Source organism: Rhinopithecus bieti, unplaced genomic scaffold (assembly GCF_001698545.2).
Source record: "Rhinopithecus bieti isolate Rb0 unplaced genomic scaffold, ASM169854v2 scaffold_3734, whole genome shotgun sequence".
NCBI lineage: Eukaryota > Metazoa > Chordata > Mammalia > Primates > Cercopithecidae > Rhinopithecus > Rhinopithecus bieti.
The window spans coordinates 5,251,077-5,274,091 of NW_016804423.1; the positions used below are offsets into that span (position 1 = coordinate 5,251,077).

A 23,015-nucleotide genomic window follows, 5' to 3' on the forward strand; every position below is an offset into this window, starting at 1 on the left:
AAGGAGCTGTCTCCAAATCCGGGCCCCCTGGCCTGGGCGCCAGCCCCTCCCAGGTGCTGGGAGGGGCTCTCTCTGGAATTCCTTGTCTGCCTACCAAGGCAGCTTCAATGCAATTGTCTTACATCTCCCTCCTTGGGAATCTCATCAATGGCCAGGGAAGCTCAACCACCTGGGAAGGGAAGGAACAGGGGTTCCCCACACCCCAACTTCTCATCTGTTCTTCCAAGGGCAACTTCAAGGGGGGTTTTGGGGGACTTGATCTGCATAGTGAGGCGACCTTTATTCCTGTGCAGCTCCATCCCCCACCTTCCTGCCTCCACCTCCCGGGGCCATTTGCTTTTCCCTGATGATTTATTGCCCCTCAGAAGAACTTCCCACCCTCACCAACCCCCTGCTCCCCTGTGGAACAGGACACATCAGCCTCTGCACCGTGCAACACATTTGGGAAATCCCTGCGATTTCCCCCCAGGCACAGTCATGAACTGCATGTGCCTTTTCTCTGATCAATCCGCCTTTTATCAGTTGATTTTGGACCAAACCTTCAGAGGGCAGGTAAAGGGGAAGTGAGCCCACAGAGAGGTGGGCACAGCCAGAGAGCCACCCCAGGCAGGTACAGCCTAAGCTTTGGTTCTAAGTGGAGAAGCTGAGCCTGAGAAGTGAGATCTGGCAGGGCAGGTTGAGTTGGCATGGACCTAGGGAGGGTCCTGCCCCATGGCCACACACCAGCAATGCTGCTACCAGGGAAGCCACAGAGGAGGGGCTGGGCCCAAAGAGGGTTGAAGGGTTGTGCTTTGAAAGCCAAGTTCGAGGTCAGGGACCATTGGCACTGAGGGATCCCAGGGCTTCACAGACCTGATCAAGGGAACACAATTTCTCCCAATGTCCTAGAAAAGTATGACAGCAGAGGGAGGGGCTTAGCCCCAGTCTAATAGCTTAGAAAGGATGCCAAGACAATAAACAAGCAAGCCACCATTCCATGCATTAACTCACTGCTATCAACTGGATTCTGTGCCCCGAAATGTGTGTGTTGGCGCTCTAACCTCCAATGAGATGGTATTTGGAGCTGGTACTTTAGGAGCTAATTTGGTTTAGATGAGGTCATGAGGGTGGGGTCCCCATGATGGGATTCCTGTCTCCATAAGAAGAACAGGCCAGGGTCCTCTCTCTGCCACGTGAGGACACAGCAAGGGGGCTGCTGTCTGCACATCAGGGAGAGAGCCCTCACCAGGAACTGAATCTCCCACCACCTTGATCTTGGACTTCCAGCCTCCAGAACTATAGGAAATCAATGTCTATTGATTAAGACACACAGTCTGTGGTATTTTGTCCCACAGCCTATGATGACTGAGACACTCACTTAACACCATAAAGGGGTGTGGTAAGAACATAACATGAAGGGCCCAGCTCCACCCTCCCTGCACCCACACCTGTGTCCTCCCACTTGGTGCTTGTGCCCAGCTCCATCCCTTAGCCCTAGCTGAGCCCCATGCATCGTGGTTTGTAAGAAAACACCACACCATCAGAAGCTGGGAAGTACTCACGCCCAAGTCCTGATGGCCCCTGCTCCTTTTCCACCATGGTCATGAGAATGTGCTCAAGCCAGCCTGCGGGGAGAGGCACACAGTATGCATCTCCACAACCCCAGCCGAGAGCCAACCACCATAAGTGAATGAGAATAGCTGAGTGAGCCCAGCCCAGACCTAAAGAACTGCCCAGCTCAGCCCAACCAACATTGCTAGCCACAGGCTTAAGCCACTGAGTTTTGGGGTGGTTTGCCATGTAGCATTATGGTGAAAACAAATGACTTAGACTTGTGGGAGTTATCAGCTTAGAGGCTCAGAGGTGTATTTGACTTGTCTGAGGTCATCAGCTAGTAAGCCACTGGCCAGGAATTAAATCGAGCTGGTGTGACCATGCTGAGCGCTTAGCCTGGTGCACACTGCCTCCCAGAGCCTCGCCCACCATGGACACATGTCCTGCAAGCATGCGCTCATAGAGATGCATGGATTGGACTAGAGGAAAATAGGAGCTGCCTCTGCTTTCCTGCTATTCCCACTAAGGACAACAGAAAGCCCCGGACACTGCCCACAAGACAAATAGAAGTCTTAGAGAGCTGGAAGGAAGAAGGTAAACCCACTGGGGACCTCGGATTGAGGAATTGCCCAGCAGGGAGTTCCCTGGGTTTTCCTTTTGCCTCATGTCTCCCAAGTGGGTGCTGGAGAAGCTGGCAGCACAGAGATGGCCATGGATTCAGACCAAAAAAGACTCCAGAAAAGCCTACCCTCTGCAGCCACAAGACCAAGGAAGCAGCAGCCCTGCAGGACACAGTAACTTCTCTCCTCCAGCCAAACACCATGGAGCTGTGGCCCTGTCCCCACCCCTCCAGCAGAAGTCAAGTGGGGAGCCTGGACTTCTGCCCTCAGCACACTGTCATGAGATGCCCCAAACCCCTCTTTGGGTGGCATGGGAACAGGCTCATGGAGGGGGGCTTGGACTTCCACCCCCACCTGGTGGTAACAAGGCCCATTCCCCTCCCCACCAGGATGGTGACAAGAGAGGCAGCACAAAGTGGGAACTCTCATCACCCCCTAGCTGTCATGAGGCCACCACCCCTGTAGTTTCACCTGGGGCCATGTGGGACCAGTAACGAGGCACTCCTGCTCTACCTGCTGCCAGCAGTGCAGAGGTGCCCCATTGTGCCAGTATCAATGAGGGCGGAGAGGGAAGCTGGACTTCCACTCCCAGCATGACAGTGACACGATAGCACCTGTCCTCACCCAGGGTCAGAGAAACCTGCTAAATGGCAAGATGCAGGTAAGATGCAGAGTCTCACAATATGATGCACAAACTGCCCAGGTTTCCATCAAAAATCACTTGTCATATCAAGAACTAGGAAAATCTCAAATGGAACAAGAAAAGACAACTAACAGAGGCCAACACCAAAATAACACAGACGTGAGAATTATCTGACAAGGCTGTTAAAGCAGTGATCATAAAAATGCTTCAACAAACATTCACAAACACCCTTGAAACAAATGAAGACATAGGAAGTCTCAACAAATTAAAGGTTTCAGCAAATAGCAGAAAATTAAAAAGAGAACCAAATGGATATTTTAAATCTAAAATACAATACCTGAAATTCTAAAATCACTAGATGGGATCAATAGCAGCAAAAAAAAAAAAAGACAGAAAAGAATCAGTGATGCAAAGATAAAATAATATAAATTTCTCAATGTAATCCACTGTATTAGCACACGAAAGAAAAAAGAATTACATCATCATACATATTCATGCAGAAAAAAAATGACAATTCTTTCCAAAATGATACACAGATTTAACACAATTTTCATCAAATTCCAGCTCTTCTTTTGCAGATATAGACAAGATTATCCTAATATGTAACACAGAAAGCCAAAGGAAGAGGAGTCGATAAAACAGTTTTGAAAAATAATACTAAAGTGGAAGCAATTGCCCTTCCCATTTCCCAGACTTTCGTGTCGCTTCAGCAGTCAGGACAATATGGCACTGGAGAGGCATAAACACACAGATTAACCAAATAGCAGAGAGAGCCCAGAAATAGCCCCACACACGCATGGCCAGCTGGTTTTTAACAAAAAGCCGAAAGCAAGTCAATGGAAGAAGAACAGAGCACCAGTTTAAATGTAAGTCTTATCACGGAAACATCCAGCATAATTTTTTTTTTTTTTTTTTTTTTTTGAGACAGAGTTTTGCTCTTGTTACCCAGGCTGGAGTGCAATGGCGCATTGTGGCTCACTGCAACCTCCACCTCGCAGGTTCAAGTGATTCTCGTGCCTCAGCCTCCAGAGAAGCTGGGATTACAGGTGTGTGCCACCATGCCCAGTAAATTTTTGTACTTTTAGTAGAGACAAGGTTTCACCATGTTGGCCAGGCTGGTCTCGAACTCCTGACCTCGGGTGATCCACCCGTCTCAGCCTCCCAAAGTGCTGGAATTACAGGTGTGAGCCACTGCACTGAGTCCAGAATAATTTTTGACCAAATTTTGACCAAATTTTGACCATGGCCCAGCCAAGCTGACATAAATTTAACCATCGCAGGACCCAGTGGAATCACAAGGTCTTTATAAATCAAGAGAAAGGCAGAAGACAGAACTGGAGATGGGGAGACTTTGCTACTGGAGAAATGTGGGCAGCCTCCGGATGGTAGAGGAGATGAGGAGCCAGATTCCCCAGAGCCCTCAGAGGAAATGTAGCCGACAGCACCCTGGCTTTAGTCTCGAGGCCCAATTTGGACTTCTGGCTTTCAGAACTGGTAAGAGAATGAATCATTGTTGTTCTAAGGCACTAAATCTGCAGGAATTTGTTAAAGAAGCAATAGAAAACTAGTTTAGGTGTGAACAGACATGTTCCCGAGAGGGTGCACAGGTGGCAAGCACACAAGATGTGAGCGTCGCCAGCCGCCAGCCGTTGGGGAAATGCAAATTAAGGTCACGAGAGATTGCCACTACACTCCTATTAAACAGCTAAAATGCAAATACAGCCAATAGCACATAGGGACAAGGACAGTGAGAAGCCAGAGTTCACATACGTTGCTGGTGGCCATGTGAAATGAAAGAGAGACTCAGGAAATAGTTGGGCACTTTCCTGAAAAACCGAACCTATACTTGCCACATGACCCAGCAATTGCACTGCTAGGCATGCACGCCGGGAGAGTGAAAACTTAGGTCCGCACAAAACCCATACACAGTTGTCTATATTAGCTTTATTTGAAACACCCTCAAACTAGAAAGGACCAAAGAGTTCTTCAACATACGAACAGATAAGCAAAGCGTGGTACAGTTACGCCACGGAATGCCTGCTGCTCAGCCGTGAAAAGGAACTGTCACTGCAGCCAGCAACTGGGATCAATGTCGAGGGCATTATGCAGAAGGAAGGAAAAACCCATCTCGGAGAAACCACCCTTCTGTATGATATTCTCACACGACAAAATTACATACAAGGAAAACAGACGAGTATGTTGGGAGCAAGCCCCCCAAAATCTGGCCATAAACTGGCCCCAAAACTGGCCATAAACAAAATCTCTGCAGCACTGTGACACGTTCGTAATGGCCCTAACGCCCAGGCTGGAAGACTGTGGGTTTACATGAATGAGGGCAAGGAACACCTGGCCCGCCCGGGGTGGAAAACCGCTTGAAGGCATGCTTAAGCCACAAACATTCACGCTTAAGCATGAGCGATCCGTGCCTTAAGGACATGCGCCTGCTGCAGTTAACTAGCCCAACCTATTCCTTTCATTCGGCCCATCCCTTCATTTCCCATAAGGGATACTTTTAGTCAATTTAATATCTATAGAAACAATGCTAATGACTTTTTATAGTTTCATTGCTTACGTTCTCTATAGTGAGTAAGCATTACTATAGTATTTATAAAAAACAAAACATGATTTTCAAAATTAAAACATCAAAGGCAAATATTCTAAGATACAGTGTTAATTTTGGACAATGGAACTAAGTATGCTTGCATTTTTCTTGTTTTGTTTTGGTTTTTCTGTGTGTGTGTGTGAAATGGGGTCTCATTCTGTTGCCCAGGCTAGAGTGCAGTGATACAATCACAGCTCACTACAGCCTCTGCCTCCCCAAGGTCAGGTGATTCTCCTACCTCAGCCTTCTAAGTAGCTGAGACTACAGGTGCTTGCCACCACACCCAGCTAATTTTTGTATTTTTAGTAGACACAGGGTTTCACCATATTGGTCAGGCTGGTCTCGAACTCCTGACCTCAGGTGATCCACCTGCCTCGGCCTCCTAAAGTGCTGGGATTACAGACGTGAGCCACCGCACCCAGCTTTTTTTAAAATGCTTTTCTGAGATGCGGTCTCACTCTGTTGCCCAGGCTAGAGTGTAGTGGCACAATCACAGCTCACTACAGCCTCTGCCTCCCCAAGGTCAGGTGATCCTCCTACCTTAGCCTTCTGAGTAGCTGGGACTGCAGACATTTACCACCATGCCCGGCTAATTTTTGTATTCATTGTAGAGATGACGTTTGCTCTGTTGCCCAGGCTGGTCTTAAACTCTTAGGCTCAAGAGATCCACCCACCTCGACCTCCCAAAGTGCTGGGATAACAGGTGTGAGCCACTGGACCTGGCCTTGCATTTTTCTTTTAATTTTAAAATTTTACATTTCCAAAAATTAAAACAATAAGGAAAGCCTGTTTATTTAAAAAGAGCCATAAACAGTTCTTTCCTCTTTCCCCTGGAAGATGCAGGAAACAAATCTCTATCGGCATATGACAGAGACAATCTCTCAACTGAGATGCAACCATGGAGAAAAAAACTGCTAGGAGTCATATGCCGCTGCTATGACAGTTATGCAAATGAATTAAAGTCCCCATTCAAAGAAACTGGTATAAATAGATTAATTTATTAAATTCCCTTCTGGTTTTAATGTTGCATGCAAACACAAATGCAAAGGGAATTATGTGTAAAATTGTTGCTAAAAGACAGCAAAGAATAAGAAAAATAAATTTGCCATCAACCTCCCAAGGGTTGGTGAGAGATTCTCCAAACCCGAATCTCATAAAGCATCTGATTAAAAACACATACCAGACACTCTAGCCTCTTCTTTCCAATTAGCTAAGCAAAGCTATGAAACAAGGCAGGCAGAGCTCTGTGAACTAAGCCAGTCTGACCACTCTCTCTCTATGTATAATTGTTTTTGGTTTTTTTTTTAGATGGATTCTTGCTCTGTCTGGAGTGCCGTGGTTGGAGTGCAGTGGCACAATCTCAGCTCACTGTAAGCTCCGCCCCCCAAGGTTGCGCCACTATCCTGCCTCAGCCTCCCGAGTAGCTGGGACTACAGACGCCCACGACCACACCCGGCTAACTTTTTTGTATTTTTAGTAGAGACAGGGTTTCACCATATTAGCCAGGATGGTCTTGATCTCCTGACCTCATGATTCGCCCGCCTCGGCCTCCCAAAGTGCTGGGATTATAGGCATGAGCCACCAAGTGCGGCCTCTGACTACCGTATTTTAGTGCTCAAATCTGTTCCTCCACTCCTGCCTCTGGGATTAGTTTGACTCATTTGGCCGATGAGACATTAGCAAATGTGGTGCAAGAAAAGGCTTGTTTGCATCGAGGCTTTCTCTCCTCTGCTGTGACCAAGCCCAGGCTGCCTGCCAGAGGCCGAGAGACCACATGGAGGGAAGCCTTAGCCATCCAAGCTCCATCATCCTACCTGAGGCCCCAGACATGTCCATGAGGCCACACTGGGCCAGCAACTACCAGAGCCAACCCACGAGGTTGTGAGCAATCACACATGGGCTGTATTGAGTCACCGAGCTTCGGGCAGCCTCGACAATGACTCCTTCCTCGACCAAACCAGCCAGGCTCCTCTGACTCCTCTTCTCAACGAGGTCTCGCCCCCAGCCCTGCTCAAATTCCTCATCCTCTGCCCTGAGGTGGAAGTCCCTGCCCTGCCTTAGCCAGACATCCCTCCTTGGTGCAGTGAGTGTCATGTGACAGGCAGCGGGGCAGGGTTCTGTTCTTATGGGAGCTCTGGCTGCTGTCCATGTGTACATTCAGCCTCTTAGGCCCATGCTGCTGGCCCCAAAATGACACTTTGAGTAGCAAGAGCCTGGGTTATAGAAGCGAGCGTCTCACTTGGACCATTCATTAACTCAGAGTGGGACTTGGAACCCACTGGGTTTCTGCAAATGTCAACCATGCTTAGTGTGCCTTTATGGATGCACTGAAAATCTGAAATATCCTCCCCACGCCTTGAGGTAGATTGGCTACCACTGCATCTATCAAGAGGAAAACCTGAGCAAAAATGTGCTGTGGATTCCCATACCAGCAATAAAAATTAAAGCACCAGAGATCCACGGTGGGTCAGCCATCCTTGGAGTCCTGCCAGGCCTTGGGGACACTGTTAGTCTTGTGCGTCCAGGACCCCAGCTGATATGATTTGGCTCTGTGTCCTCACCCAAGCATCATCTTGAATTATAATCCTCACAATCCCACTTGTTGAGGGAAGGACTTGGTGGGAGGCGATGTGATCATGGGAGTGGATTCCCGCATGCTGTTCTCATGATAAGAAGTGAGTTCTCACTAGAGCTGATGGTTTTTAAGTGTTTGACAGCTCCTTCTTCATGTACTCTCTCTCTCCTGCTGTCTTGTGAAGAAGGTGGCTGCTTCCCCTGCCATCATGATTGTAAGTTTCCTGAGGCCTCCCCAGCCATGCAGAACTGTGAGTCAATTTAATCTCCTTTCTTTATAAATTACCCAGTCTCAGGGAAGTTCTTTATAGCAGTGTGGGAACAGACAAACACCAGCCTTCTCCACCATGGAGCTGGGATCTGAGGGCTGTTCACCCAGGACCCCACCACCGGCAGAGTCTAGGCCAGCTGCCCCACTCTGAGCCCTGGATGTAGGAGTCAGTCCAGGGGTGAGGTGGGATCCAGGGGAGCCAACCAGAGTGACTCCTTTGGGGTTTTGTCACTGCACTGATGCAGAAAGCTCTAGAAAGTCTAGGAGATTGAGCTGGGAGAATGATAACATGGAAATGCAGCCATGTTCTCCTCTTGTGATTAAAGTCTCACTGCTAGGGAGAGATTGGGGCTGATGCTGAGAAAGAAGATGTGGGGGAAAGGAGGCTGAAACCTGGGTCATCTGTCTCCTGTTCTTCACAATCCTGGAATTTTGAGGGCAGAGGACGATGGGAGGGGACATGGGGCCATGAGCCTCTGTTCTTCAAGGCTGTGTTCTTCAAGGGGCCTTTAAGAGGTGATTAGATCCTCTGAATCTGTCGGTTCTGGCACTTGCTCTGTAATTCAATGACCTCTCCAGCATCCTTCAAATTTGCCTCTTTCCATGGGAGCAGATTTTGTTGGCTTTTGGCCACTGGCACTTAGAGTTCTAATTAGTATCTACCCCTTCAGTCCTCAGGGTGCTCAGGACAGAGGAAGTCACCAGAACAGGCAATAAGAAAGAGTGGAGAGGATCTCTGTTACCTTAAGACCCCCATCAGCCTCCTCCCACCTACCCAATCACAGACTCTGGACAGAAACCCTGCCCACCCCAGGCAAGATGCCAACTCCCTTCCTGGTCGTGATGTCACCGGTCCCTGGACATGACCTCCCCCCCAGGGCAGGACCCTAGCTCCCTTCCTAGTCATGATGTCACAGGTCCTGACATTCCACAGTGTCCTGGAGACCAAGGGTGGGAAACTGCCAACCTTCAGGACGTCCTTCGCCTTCAGCTGGAGGGAGCATGGCAGTGAGCCAAGGAGAAGGGACCCTCTGCTTTGTCCTCCTGCTGTGCTGCTGGCAAGAAACCGAGCTCCGGCCGAGAACTGCGACTCCAGGTAGGGCCCCGCAGGGATGGCTCAGCAGAAAGAGAACTGAACCAGGTGGGTGGCAGCCTCTTCTCCCATGGGTTCTGCTTATTCTCAACCTACATGAATTTACCATTTATTCCTTGGGGAATGAATGTAGCTGAAAAGTCTTTCTATCTTTGAAGACCTTTTAAAATCTAGATGCCCATAGGAAAGTTGCATATGTTACTTATTTTAACTTTTTATTACAGAAAATTTCTAACTGGGAAGAATATCATGAACCTTCATGTAGTCACCCTCAGGTTCAATTATTTTGTATATTTTGTTTTTTTCTACACACACACATACACACACACACACACACACACACACCCCACGCCACATACACACACTTTTCTTGTTTGGGGAGTATTTTAGCAGTGTCCCAGATGTCTTACCACCTCATGTAAAACATTTTCTTGTTAAGAGATGAAAGCATTATCCACCATGTTATAATCACACTAGCACAATTACCAAAAGCCTTTATTGCAGCTCATACCAGTTAAAAAATATTTGTGATGCTTGTTAAAGATGGGCAGGCAGACTTTATTCAAAGGGGGCTACTACCGTGGTGTCTCATAATAGCAGGGAGTGGGCTCAACTCCAAATACAGGGAAAGTGGAGATTTGTAGCCAAGGGTCAGGTGGGTCAGTGGATGAACACTGCTAAGAGGTAGGAGAATTCTTTGCTAAACTGATTTAGCAAAGGCCAGGAGGACTTTTATAAACAAAAACGAAGCATTTGTATTTTTTGTCCCACCTGATTACTCTAGAATTTGGATATGATGATTTTCAGGACCGTCTAATTGTTTGCATAAGTTTAATAAAAATTAATTCCCCTTACAACAGGATGCAAAGGTCTGCTATCTTTGAAGACCTTTTAAAATCTAGACGTCCATGAGAGAGTTGCATATGTTACTTATATTAACATTTTATCATGGAAAATTTCTAACTTGGAAGAATATCATGAACCTCCATGTAGTCACCCTCAGGTTCAATTATTGTGCATATTTTGTTTGGCCAAACAGGAGGCCAGGCCTGAAGGGAAGCCAAGATGATAAAATAATCAAAGATGGAGGGTGAGGAATTTGATCAGATATCAAGGGTGAGCAGGCCAAGACTGGGGGATTTCCACTAAAAGACTTCACAGGATTCCTACTAAACATGGGTAAAAGCAGACAAAGGCAGAAGCTAGGATCAAAGCCAAGTCAAAGAGAAGACTCCGCAGAGTCTGGCATGAGGCAAGTCAAGGAGCAAGGCTTTCTCATTCCCTCCTCTTGTTCCAGAAAGAAGAGACATTCCTTTTCCCTTTGAACAAGATAAGTCCATTTTTCATGTAGTGGAGGATATTTGCTGGATGGTACAAGTAGTCAGGAATTTAATGAGGGGAATGTCTATGAAAAGAGAAGAAAACAAAGATTGATAGTTGGAAACGCAGGTCCCAAATCCAAAGGGCAGTCTGTTGAGAAGATTTCTGGATGTTGAGCTCAAGGTATCTTCAACCAATGGGGCAAGGATGGATTTCCTAGTTTGCATGGGGGCGTATCCTTGGTGGCATCGTGACCATCAGAGCCACAGTCATGGTTATGCTGGGGGCAGAGTGTGGATGTGTCCAGCTCCAGCCTTTCTAGATGGTCCCACGGAAGGCCTGCATTGTCAGACTTTAGTTCTCAGTAACAGCCAGTCAGGAGAGCAGAAGAAAGACTGGAAATGTTAGCCTGGGGACATTGAAGGACTCTAGAAGACTTCAGGATCCAGTCCAGTTTACAGGTAGATAACAAAGTAGAAAGTAAGCTGGAGTTCATCAAAAGGTTAAAAAAAGTAGAATACACAAGGTTATAACTCACAAGGGTGTGCTACCATTTTTCATTAAAACATAAACTATGGCTCTATAGTCACCCCCTTTTTTTGACCAAGGTAACCAAAGTAATGCTATTCTTATCTCAAAACTATATCACATCTTACAAGAGTTGGTCTGGTTATTTACATGAGTGCAGCAAGAATGGTAATGGACCACATAAATTGAGTTTTCTTCGCTGGAGCTTTGTGCAAGGAATCTCAGATTAGATTTTTTAAAAGCTTTTTGAGGCTAGGAAGCCCGGCCAAAAACTCACCATCAGACTTCATGTGTGGTCCCTAAAGACTTCGGTGAATTTCTCTCTTCCAAAGGTCTCGAGGCTTCCAAAATTCTTGGATCTGCCAGAAAATGACCTTCTTCACTCACCTGTGGGATGGGGACCCTGTGAGCCAGGTAGCAGGTCAGTTTCTCCAACTCCATCAAATCAACCTCAGTTTTTAAAAACTGTCTGGTCACATTTGATTCTATGTATCAGTCTCAAATATGACATTCCAGTCAAAGCCTTGGTAATATGACCAATGTTTCCAATCATGTCCTGTTTAAAGGAGAATCAATTTATATTAAACTTATGCAAACAATTACATGGTCCTGAAAATCGTAACATCCGAATTCTAGAGTGGGACAAAAAACATAAATGCTTCATTTTTGTTTATGAAAGTGTAATTACCAAATTGTTGTCAGTTATACATAGCCTAAGAGAAACCAGAAGCAGAGAGCTCTTTAAATCTGGAAAACAAAACATTAAAAAACCAGAAACATTTCAAAGGAAATTCAGAAAAATATAATTGTCCCCACATTAAGTCCCACATAATTAATTCTTGTTCTACTTGATCTTGGGTTAGCAGGTTTACAAATCCATCAGTTTCTCCCTCAGTTCTGGAAAAGTCCAGTCTAATGGCGCAATCTTAGAGGCATCAGAAACCTTACTTCAGAGTACTTAGCAGAGTCTTACCTAAAAATCTCCTTGAAGACAAAGAATTTTTGGATTGTAGCTGATTGCAAAAGCTTTCAAAAAAGCATCAGCGTAAAACAATAATTGTCTTGAATGACAAAAGACATAAAATGCATAAAATGGCCATGGTTAAAAATCTGATGAGAGTTCATTATGCTGCAACTGACAAGGAAGTTTGGTTGTTTCTGTGACATACAACATTACAAGACAATAATGGAAATTATGACTCATAACTTTATACCAGGACGTATCATGGACAGTAAGGACAGTGAAAATTTCTAGGAATTTTATACAATTCCTGAAACACTTATAACATATACACATACAAACATAAAATAAAGAAGGTTAAACAACCCTTCTTATTTGACAATGCTTTTTATGAATTTAAGTATCAAATAAAGCTAATTAGTTTAACATCTCTCTTTTCGCCAGTGAAAGAACAAATCCTGTGAGATTTTCTAGTAGTCCTCTGGGAAATCTCAAAATTAGTTTGAGGCCAAAATTCTTCATGTAGAATTTGACCTGGATGAAGTTGTCAAAAATTACAAAAGGTTTGAATATTTGGTTAAATAGGATCATGATTTACTATGAAATGGCAGTTATCCATTTAAGTTAAATGACAATAAAGAATTTTAAAGAAAATATAGGAAGTGCCACAGTTTTAAAACAATTTAACTCTTTTAATATTGAGGAGACTCAGTTTTCTTAAGTAATCAAAACATGATAAAGATAACATGGAACACAGGAGATATTTGATAAGACACAGAATCTTTGTTTATTTTTAAGACTACTCAACAGGTAAGAAAAAAGTGCCTCTTACAATCTCTTACTAAGAACAGAACAGGCCTGGCGCCATGGCTCACGCCTGTAACCCCAGCACTTTGGGAGGCCACCATTGGCGGATAATCTGAGGTCAGTATTTCAAGACCAGTCTGACCAACATGATGAAACCTCATCTCTACAGAATTAGCCAGACGTGGTGGTGCATGCCTCTAATCCCAGCGACTTGGGAGGCTGAGGCAGGAGAATCACTTGGACCCAGGAAGTGGAGGTTGCAGTGAGCCAAGATTGCGCCATTGCACTCCAGCCGAGGCAACAAGAGCAAACTCTCAAAAAAAAAAAAAAAAAGAACAGACCAATAATTCAAGAAAACTTTGGCCTTTTAGCAGAGAAAGAAAATCAAACTCCAGTACTGCATCCCTCTGCTATTGATGTAAAGCTCATCTATAACATCTTATCATAAAATTCATTTACTCTTAGTGTATCTCGACCACATAAGATGTTTCTCTCTCTCTTTTTTCTCAGAGACTCGTCACATCTTTCCATACTCATTTACGCATTTTGTCCGTTTTTTTCTCTTCCTGAAAAAACTACCTTTAAACCACTTTAGGACAAAATTACTCACCTTTTTCTTCAACAAAAACACATTCTTCATATCACATATGCTTTCTTCTCAAAATCAGATCTTACCTTCCTTTGTACTTTGCACAGGAAGTTGTTTTTCTTCACCCTCATTATTTCTAGTAGTTTTAATTACACATGTTGATTATGTTGATTTCAATGTTCAACAGAGAAAACTAGGAGTAGACAGTTGGGAATTGTCTGTCACATATAGCATTCTGTAACAAAATAGTAAATTGTATGACTATACCATCTTACAATTTTAGAGATATATTTATCTACAGCATAATTTTCAAGGTGGCAAAACAACTTTTGTTAACAGACTCAAATACATTTAGTCTCTCCGTACCACATAAAATAAAAAGTCAAAAGTATATAAACTTGTGCTTAGTACTGAGTGTTTCAATAGGTTATCTTATTTAAAAATTATTAATGAAACTCTTGTTTTACTTAACTGATCATAACGCCAGGGTTATGAGTCACCAAAAAGATGTTTAGAAACTGTTTTCAAAAGGCAAACACAGGCTGGGTGCAGTGGCTCACACCTCTCATCCCAGCACTTTGAGAGGTTAAGGCTGGTGGATCACTTGAGCCCAGGAGTTTAAAACCAGCCTGGGAAACATGGTGAAACCCTATCTCAACAACAACAACAAAAAATGCAGAAATTAGCAGGGCGTGGTGGCACGTGCCTTTAGTTCTGGCTATTTGGTAGGCTCAGATGGGAGGATCACCTGAGCCCAGGAGGTCGAGGCTGCAATGAGCCATGATCACGCCCCTGCACTCCAGCCTGGCTGACAGAATGAGACCCTGTCCCCTCTCCAAAAAAAGCAGACACACTATTGTGTAACTTCCCAAGGGGTTTACCTGCCTCCTGCCCAGGCAGAGCCAATTCATCAAGACAGGGGAATTGCAATAGAGAAAGAGTAATCCACACAGAGCCGGCTGTGCAGGAGACCAGAGTTTCATTATCACTCAAATCAGTCTCCCCAAGCATTCGGGAAACAGAGTTTTAAGGATAACTTGGTGGGTGGGGGGAAGCCAGTGAGCCAGGAGTGCTGACTGGTCAGGGATGAAATCATAAGGAGTCAAAGCTGTCTTCTTGTACTGAGTCAGTTCCTGGGTGGGGGCCACAAGATCAGATGAGCCACTTTATCCATCTGTGTGGAGCCATCAAGTGCAGGATCTGCAAAATCTCTCAAGCACTGATCTTAGGAGTAGTTTAGGGAGGGTCAGAATCTTGTAGCCTCCAGCTGCATGACTCCTAAACTGTAATTTCTAATCTTATGGCTAACGTTAGTCTTACAAAGGCAATCTAGTCCCCAAGCAAGAAGGAGGTTTGCTTTGGGAAAGGGCTGCTACTGTCTTTATTTATACTATAAACTATAAACCTTCTCCCATAGTTAGTTCAGCCTATGCCCAGGAATAAACAAGGACAGCTTGGAGGTTAAAAGCAAGAAGGAGCCTATTAAATCTCTTTCACTGTCTCAGTCATAATTTTACAAAGGCGGTTTCACTACGACACCAAATAAACCTACCATCATCTCCAGTTATTTCCCTGTTAACTATTTTCAAGTTTATTTGTCTAGTAACCCAAGTAGAATAAAATTATGTCCTCATTATATCTATAGCTGAAAACTCCAAAGACATACTGTCTTTATTTAACAAACAATCTCAAACTAGCTTTATATGTCAACCATCCTAGTAAAGTAAACTTGAAAAACATTTGGATTAGTTCCTCTGTTTCTGGGAGTCCTAGAAATATTTAATCAAGCACATCTTTTTTCTCTAAGCCAATTTGAATAGAACTCCTTCAAGGAATTTTATAATTACTTTGGCAATATCATCCAGAGGTAGAAAAATATCACATATATGTAACATAGGTACGTACACATACAGACAGACACATGAAAACAGTGATTGCATGGCTTCATTCTTAAATTTTAGCCATGAGTCCGGAAACACAGTAACGCAAAACTCACTGGTTTATTTCCACTCTATATTTTTATCTGAATTATGTTTCTGACAAAAACGGGATATGTTGAGGTTACCCACTCAATAAGAGCTAAAGATTTTTCTTTCTTAACCACGATTTGTGAAGGGGAATCTCAAGCCTTTCTTTTCCCCTGATATTATTTAATCTTACAGAGGCTGTGACTGAGGCAGCCATCTGGAGTTGTCAAAGCCTTCACTGAGTAGATAAAATGTCCCATCTGCTTCCAGTTGGTCTTTTTCCTTCTCAGCCTCAGATCAGGTAGTTGATCTGGAGATGTCTGGGTCCATAAAGCTCCAGGGACTGTTGGGAGTCAAGGGGCTGAGTGGGAAGAGGAGGGTGTAATGGGGGTGGGGGGAGGAGTGGAGGCCCAGGGGGACAGATGCAAGGTGCAAAGGGACTAAGGGAGATGGGATGGTGTGAGGAGAACTCGGGGGCAGAACTCGGGGGCAGAGACTACGGAGAGGGGAGAACTCCGGGAGCCAGTCTGGGGAGATCTGGGCCATGGCCACTCTGTATGGTCCTTGCAAAGTCATGGCAAAAAGGAGAGGAGCAGAGCCAGCGCCACAGTGGGGAGGGTCAGGAGGGTTTTAGAAGGGGTTTCAATAAACAGAAGAGCCATGCCCATGTGCAATTGAGCTCCATGCCTTTTTATGGGTTGCATGTTCAAAAAATGGCAGTGTTTGCATGATCCGAGAGCGGCGTTTTGGCCCTCTCTGTTAGTCAGTCAGTTCTTGCACTGCTTTAAAGACATACCTGAGACTGGGTAATTTATGAAGAAAAGAAGTTTAATTGGTTCACTGTTCTGTGAACTATACAGGCGTCTACTTCTGGGGAGGCCTCTGGAAACTTACAGTCATGACAGAAGGCAAAGGGGAAGCAGGTGCATCTTACATGGCCAGCAGGAAGAAGGGATAGAGTGGGGAGATGCTACACACTTGTAAACAACCAGATCTCAGGAGAACTCACTCACTATCACGAGAACAGCAAGGGGGACGTCAGCCCCCACGATTCAGTCAGCTCCCACCAGGCTCCTCCTCCAACACTGGGAATTACAGTTCAACCTCAGATTTGAGTGGGGACGTAAATCCAAACCATATCAGCCTCTGACATTCAAAGGTGAAGCAGAGGACAGGAAACCGTCACTGCGTGTCCTACATGGACTGGCCAGAGCCACTCCATGGTCAGTGGTCTCTCATCAGGAAGGAGTGCTGGGGGCACTGCACTGTTTCTTGTTTTCCAGAGCTGGCTGCTTCTTACTCCTTACGGAAGCATTCTGGTCACAGTTGTGTCAGGAATGGGTAAGAGGAAGAAAGGTCAGAGTTTAGTCCTCACCTCCTAAGATCTGATTTCCTCATCCAGACAGTTGAAACAGGTGACCAAAGTCTTCCCCAGCTTGAAGACCAATTAAGGGATCATTTCCAAATCACTTTCTCATGGGGAACACTGGGCTTCCTTAGTCTCCGTGGGCCTTAATGACTCAGTGGGCACTTCAGGCGTTTGCCTCAGAAATTGAGTTGACCATGTTATGTGGCTTTCTTGAGACGTTGGACCTTGAGGGAGAGAGGAGAGCAGTCAATGTGGTCCTAGTGATGGAGAAGGGTGCGGTGCTGTTTTCCCCAAATTAACCAGAGTGAAATCTCAGAACTCCACAGGGAACCCTTTCATGGAGGCCAGCGTGTGCGTGATGTAAATATCGAGAACGAGCAGGAGATTCTCACGATTACACGGCATGCAGCACCTTAAAACCGTGAGGCTGAAGTCAGAGGTGACACAGGAAGAATACGGCAAAGCCACTCCACTTGACAATGCACTTTAAAAACCGCACGGATGTTATAAAACACAAATATTTTACTGCACATGCTTACTGGCTGACTTGCACAATACTTCCATTATAATTATGGGACAGACACAAAATGAAAAGAATATTTTTAACAAAGCACTTGCACGATGCAGCTGTACCCATTCTTAATGATCATTAATGTCTCATCCAAAGAGAACTGTACTTTGTTCGTTTCGTTTACCGAAGGTCAGCATACTGGGAAGCAATTGTCATCACATCTCAGACCTTTTTGCATATTTTCCCGCATTGTTCTGAGCCTGCATGTGCGCAGACGAGTCGATTGGTATGCAGATTGTCTGTCATTAAAGCCATTTGGAAATCAGCTTTGTCATTGGTTTAGTGTTGGAACTTCACATCCTAGAAGACACCACTGGAAAGCTATGTGCACTCAGAAAGGGAAGGTGTGTGACCCTGCCGAGCCCAACCTCAGGGCTGCAGGAAGAGGCTGACCGTGACCTTGAGCCAAAGCAACGTCCCAGGATGCTGAGACGCCACACCTCCAATTAAGAAAAACTGTGAATGGCAGAAGCTGGGAACTATTGGGTGGGGGCTGCCAAGGAGAAAGCAGTGCTCAGAACTACCACCCACTGTCAAGGTCACTCAGCTCCCATCAGTCAGGCAGCCAAGGCCACAGGTCAGGAGGCCATGGGACCTGTGGACAACCCATATTCCAGACCTCAGAATCTCACCCACATGACTCCACCTCTTATCTACAAACGGGACCACCCTGAAATTACTCTGTTTTTGAAGGAGGAGAAAGGGGGGTGGCCCGTCTCTCTGAGTCCTGCCCTCCTAAAACAGAGCCATGAAGCCAGGGCTTCCTGACAGAGCCATAGCATTACACACTGTTTTCCCATTTCCCCAGAACATGGTTCCAAGCCTCCAGGTGCACGCATTGCAGGAGCCTTCCATGAAGGAGGTCAAAGTGGTGCTTTCACAAAAGGAGATGTGCCCTTTTTCTCTGCTCACCTCAAAGCCGCTGGGTGAGCCCAGTCATCCTTGGGACGAAGACATTGTCTTGACCTCTCAAGGGGTTATTCCAGGGACCAGGAGGGCAGGCTCAGCTCATAGCTCCTGGGCAACTGTCCTCCATCCTCACAGCCACCCCGGAGGTGGCTGTTTCTCCACATATTCCAGACATGAAACCCAAGTCCCAGAGAACTTTCCTGGGGCCATCTCTCATCACCTGCAGGAGAGACTGGAACTTGGGCAGGACTCCTTCCTCTAGCAGGGGCTGGTGGGCACCCACAAAACCATAGCCATTTAAAGAGAAAAAAATGCAAATTCAATGAACATTGTTAAACTATAGGGCTTTTATTTCCTCCTAGGTTCAACCACTGAAATACCATTCAGTTCAAAACATGAGGATGCGTCTGAATTATTAGGTAAGGAAGTCCCTCCTCTCAACCTCTGGCCTGTATACGAAGGGGGCTGGATGGCTGTCTGTGGCTGTTTCCCAGATAACCTGGTACAAGCTGCAGACAGTGGAGGGAACTGATTGGTTTGGGGCTAGAATCATATTCCAATGGCCCATAGCTCTACTGTTGACATCTAAGAGTCAAACTCTCAAGAAATTAAGGAAGACAAAATTTTAGACCATTACACCTAAAAAGTGCCTGGGAGCCTTGCTTCTCAAAGTGAGGTCCGAGGACCCGCAGCGTCTGCATCACCTGGGAGCTTGTTAGAAACGCCCAGCGGCAAGCTGGGCCCAGCCCTCCGGCACCAGCACCAGCACCGCATTCAACCTGATGCCGCTGATTCCTTGCACCTGAGAGGCCCCGTGGCTGAGCTGTCCCCTCCTCCACTGCCTCAGCCCTGCCAGCCCCCTGGGAAGATGGTGGAAACCACGGACCCCCTGGCCTCACCCCGGGGATGCAGACCCTGCTGGTTTGGCTGGACCTGGTGCCTCTGTGCTTCTCCAGAGCTCTGCAGGTGATGCTAAAATACAGCTGGCTGAGAACCGCTGGCCTGGGCCAGGGCCATCCAATAGAAACACAGCACAAGCCGCAGTTATTGTTTTCCATTGATCTAGTGGCCCACATTTAAAAAGACATAGAATGAGGAAAATGGGCAGATCGACGCGGAGGTTAGGATGAACCATCCTGGTCAACATGGATGAACCCCTGTCTGCATAAAAATGTACAAAATAATGTTACTGCTGAGCGCGTGGTGATGTGTGCTGAATCTCAGTTACTTGAGAGACTGACGCGCGAGCATATCCCTGAACCTGGGAGGCAGAGGTTGCGTGAGCGAGATTGCGCATTGCACTCCCACCTGGCCAACAGAGTGAGACTCTGTCTCAAACAAAACAAAAAAAAGACGGCAGATGACAACTACTGTACATAATCATTTAGTCTACGTTCGTGTGATGGTCGTTTCAACATGTTGATCAGTTAAAGCGATGTAGAAGAGGGAGATGTTCGCCAGGGCCGTGTTCCTCGCTGGAGTCTCCAGCAAGGGGTTTGATGTGTCCTTTGCATATTCACCAGCCATTTCCGCTAGTGGGACAGCCACACTCCAGTGTGTGAAGGTGCAGTGGCGCAGCTGCACAGATTCGTGCTGCGAGCTCTCGTTTTACATGTGGGGAAGAACTGAGGCTTAGAGTGCTGGGGACTCAGAGCACCGTCCGGACCCCCCGCGCTCTCATCGATGTCCTGTGGGAAGCAGTCACTTTCGCAGGACCTCTCTGCAGCGTCACCTGTGCGAGTGGGGTCAGGAGTAGGGCCTGGGGGCACCTTCACCCGGGCAGGGCCTGGGACTAGCGCGTGCTGGAGGGCGCACTTTGCCTCCGAAACAGGGGCTCCCAATGGCAGCGCGTCCCCAGTGTGCTGGGCTGCCCTTTCCAGAAGCCTGCTGAGGGTCAGAAAAGTCAGGGCTTTGCGCCGTTTCCACGTCTGGGTGGGAGGTCTGGGAAAAGCTCGTGTTGTGTCTGACCTGCCGGGCCCCGTTGTTGAATGAGTTACCCATGTATGCGAGGCCCAGTGAGTGCCCCCAGTGAGAATGGGTGGATGTTGTCTGTCATCGTCTTATCGCTTCTGCCACCCGTACACTTTCCGTGGTACTCAAGGGAACTGCCCCAGGTGGAGTTAGGTCCAAGGTCAAGGAATGGGCTGTTGACTGGACATTTTTCCGGTGATCTGGACGTTGCCAGATTGTGAGAGTTTTCGTCCTAGAGACCAGCACCTGCTCCGCCCAGTCGGCTCAGTCACCCGCCGGATGAAACAGCGGCCTCAGGAAAGGATTCGGAAGAGAAGAGCTGGCTGGAGTTTCTCGATAGTTTTCCTGCAGTCCAGACCGCAAACTAAAGCCCTAGAAGGAGGCGGCAGCTCTGTACCCTCCACTGCGCACCCCCACATTTCTCCTCACGGGTAGAAAGCTGAAAGCTCGGTTGACAGTGAGAATTCAAGACTCCCCGTGGAGGTCAGCGAAGCACCCAGCGAGGCACGGCCAGACTGTCGTTGTCAGAGCTTGGCCCCGCGAGGGGCAGTTGCCGACCATACGAATAGAACATTTCCAAGAGCCTCCCGAGTCGAGGGCACAGGGATGGAGGCCTCATACGCAAGGGAAGCCTCAGGCAGGCTTTGGCCAGGGGCGCTCGGGGCGGCTCATCAGACGGGCGGCAGGTGTTGGTGAGGGAGCGTGTGTGGATTTCTCTGGTCGGCTCTGAGTTAGAAGCGAGGACAAAAGCCAAAGGAGCTGTCGGTGATGAATGCATTCGTGGCCCTCTGGAGCTGGCTGGCACAGGGGTTGTGGTTTGGCTGCCTGAGTTGTTGCTAGAGGAGCTCTGATACCTGCAGTTTGACTGTGGAGCAGGCCAGCCCCTGGACTGGCTGCTGCAGATGTGGTTGGCTCTGTTTTTGTTTTGGTTTTGGTTTTGGTTTTTTTTGAGATGGAGTCTCACACTTTCGTCACCCAGGCTGAAGTGCAGTGGCGAGATCTCGGCTCACTGCAACCTCCACCTTCTGGGTTCAAGCGATTCTCCTGCCTCAGCCTCCAGAGTAGCTGCGATTACAGGTGTGTGCCACTTCACCCAGCTAATTTTTGCATTTTTAGTAGAGGCGGGGGTTTCACCATATTGATCAGGCTGGTCTCGAACTCCTAACCTCAGGTGATCCGCCCAACTTGGCCTCCCAGAGCACTGGGATTACGGGAGTCAGCCACTGCGCCCAGCCTGGTCAGCTCTGTTTTGATGGAAGGTCTGGTCATTGTATTTCAGCTTTTCCTCTCCCGAAAAATTCAACCATCAGCAGTTAGACATGGTTTTAAAACAAAGAGCTTTCTAACCTTGTTCCACCTGCTGGCTTCATCTCTACCTAAAGCATTTTTCTATCCCTGACCAATCTCCCTGTGGGTGGGGAGGCCCGTGGAAGGGTCCAGGCAGCCTTTGGCCATGGGCAGCTCACCGTGGGGCAGCTCGGCCTCCCACCTCTCTTTGGCCCCCAAAGCTATGACTGCTCTCCCAGCAGAAGCACGCCTCCCCACAACTGGGCCTCCATCCGCCCACCTCAGGGAATCCCAGGGTGTCTACAGCTTGAGGAGTTTGGGTCCCCCGGAGGCCACTCCCGGCTTCGGGCATGGAATGGACTGGGTCACACTGGGCCAGGTCAGGGACTGTGGGTGCAGTTGTTAGAGATGGAGAGTTGCAGAGATAGCCCATCTGCCATGGACAGGAGTAACTCCCAGTAATGATGGGGTAACTGAAGCCAAGGTCACCCCAGAAGTTCAGACAGTGCCCCAGGAGGGCCCACGTCTTGGGCTGGTCAGCTGAATCCCGTCCTCTGCCTGCCCCCATTTGCCCTGAGAACCCATCTGCCCTGGGGGCCCATCTGCCCTTGGTGGATGCTGCTGACTTGCTGTGCCTGGTCACGGCTGTACAATGCTGCCTCCTGGACATGGCTGGCTGGAGTGGGACAGAGACCAGGGACCGAGGCTGGGCCATCCTTGGCACCCCAGCACCTGGGCAGTGTCTGGTTCAGATGAGTGCCCAGTAAATGCTTGCCATTCAAATGCATATCCACTCTTCTCCAAGACCCCATCTCACTGGACACCATGACAGACCCCATCTCACTGGACACCATGACAGACCCCATCTCACTGGACACCATGACAGACCCCATCTCACTGGACACCATGACTGTTTAGGAACTTGGAGTTCCTAAGATCAGTGCTTCTGTCCAATCACTGGCCAAGGTCTCCTCAAGGTGGAGGAGGCCAGTGTTGCCAGGGCAGTGCCCCGGCTGAGACCACAGCCGGCGCCAGTGGACAGAGTGGGTCCTGAGTGGTAGCACCCAGCCCCTTGGCTGGGATCTTAGGGTACCCGAAGCTAAGAGGGAGGTGGCGCCGCCTCTGGTCTGGCAGTTCCACAACACGAGGGCATGTCCCTGAGGTTGTCCTGGCCTCTCCTCAAGCTCATGCCTCATGATCAAGGATGGTGTCCACAGTGCCAGACACCTCGTCCACTTCCAGGGCAGGAGGTGGGGGTGCAGGCCTGGACACTGGTTCCCCTTTTATCAGGAGGAGCAAATTCCTCACAGAGCTGGTAGACTCTTGCCTACCTTACAGGGCTGTAGCCCACCCGGCTGCAGGGGGCCTCACTGGGGGCACACATTGCCAAAACCCAGCAC

General features: G+C 47.5%; 1 protein-coding gene across 3 annotated transcripts in view; it reads left to right on the forward strand.

Annotated features, from left to right (window-relative positions):
- Positions 1-9,188: 9,188 nt before the first annotated feature.
- SPACA7 (sperm acrosome associated 7) overlaps positions 9,189-23,015 on the forward strand; it is a 37,601-nt gene continuing 23,774 nt past the window's right edge. For 2 of the 3 annotated variants that reach the window (XM_017868244.1, XM_017868246.1), the window contains exons 1-2: positions 9,189-9,384; positions 18,720-18,776. In XM_017868244.1, coding sequence (XP_017723733.1) covers positions 9,246-9,384; positions 18,720-18,776 — 196 coding nt within the window. In that variant the 5' untranslated portion in view covers positions 9,189-9,245. The remainder of the gene's footprint in view (positions 9,385-18,719; positions 18,777-23,015) is intronic. The other variant, XM_017868245.1, reaches the window with a different exon arrangement.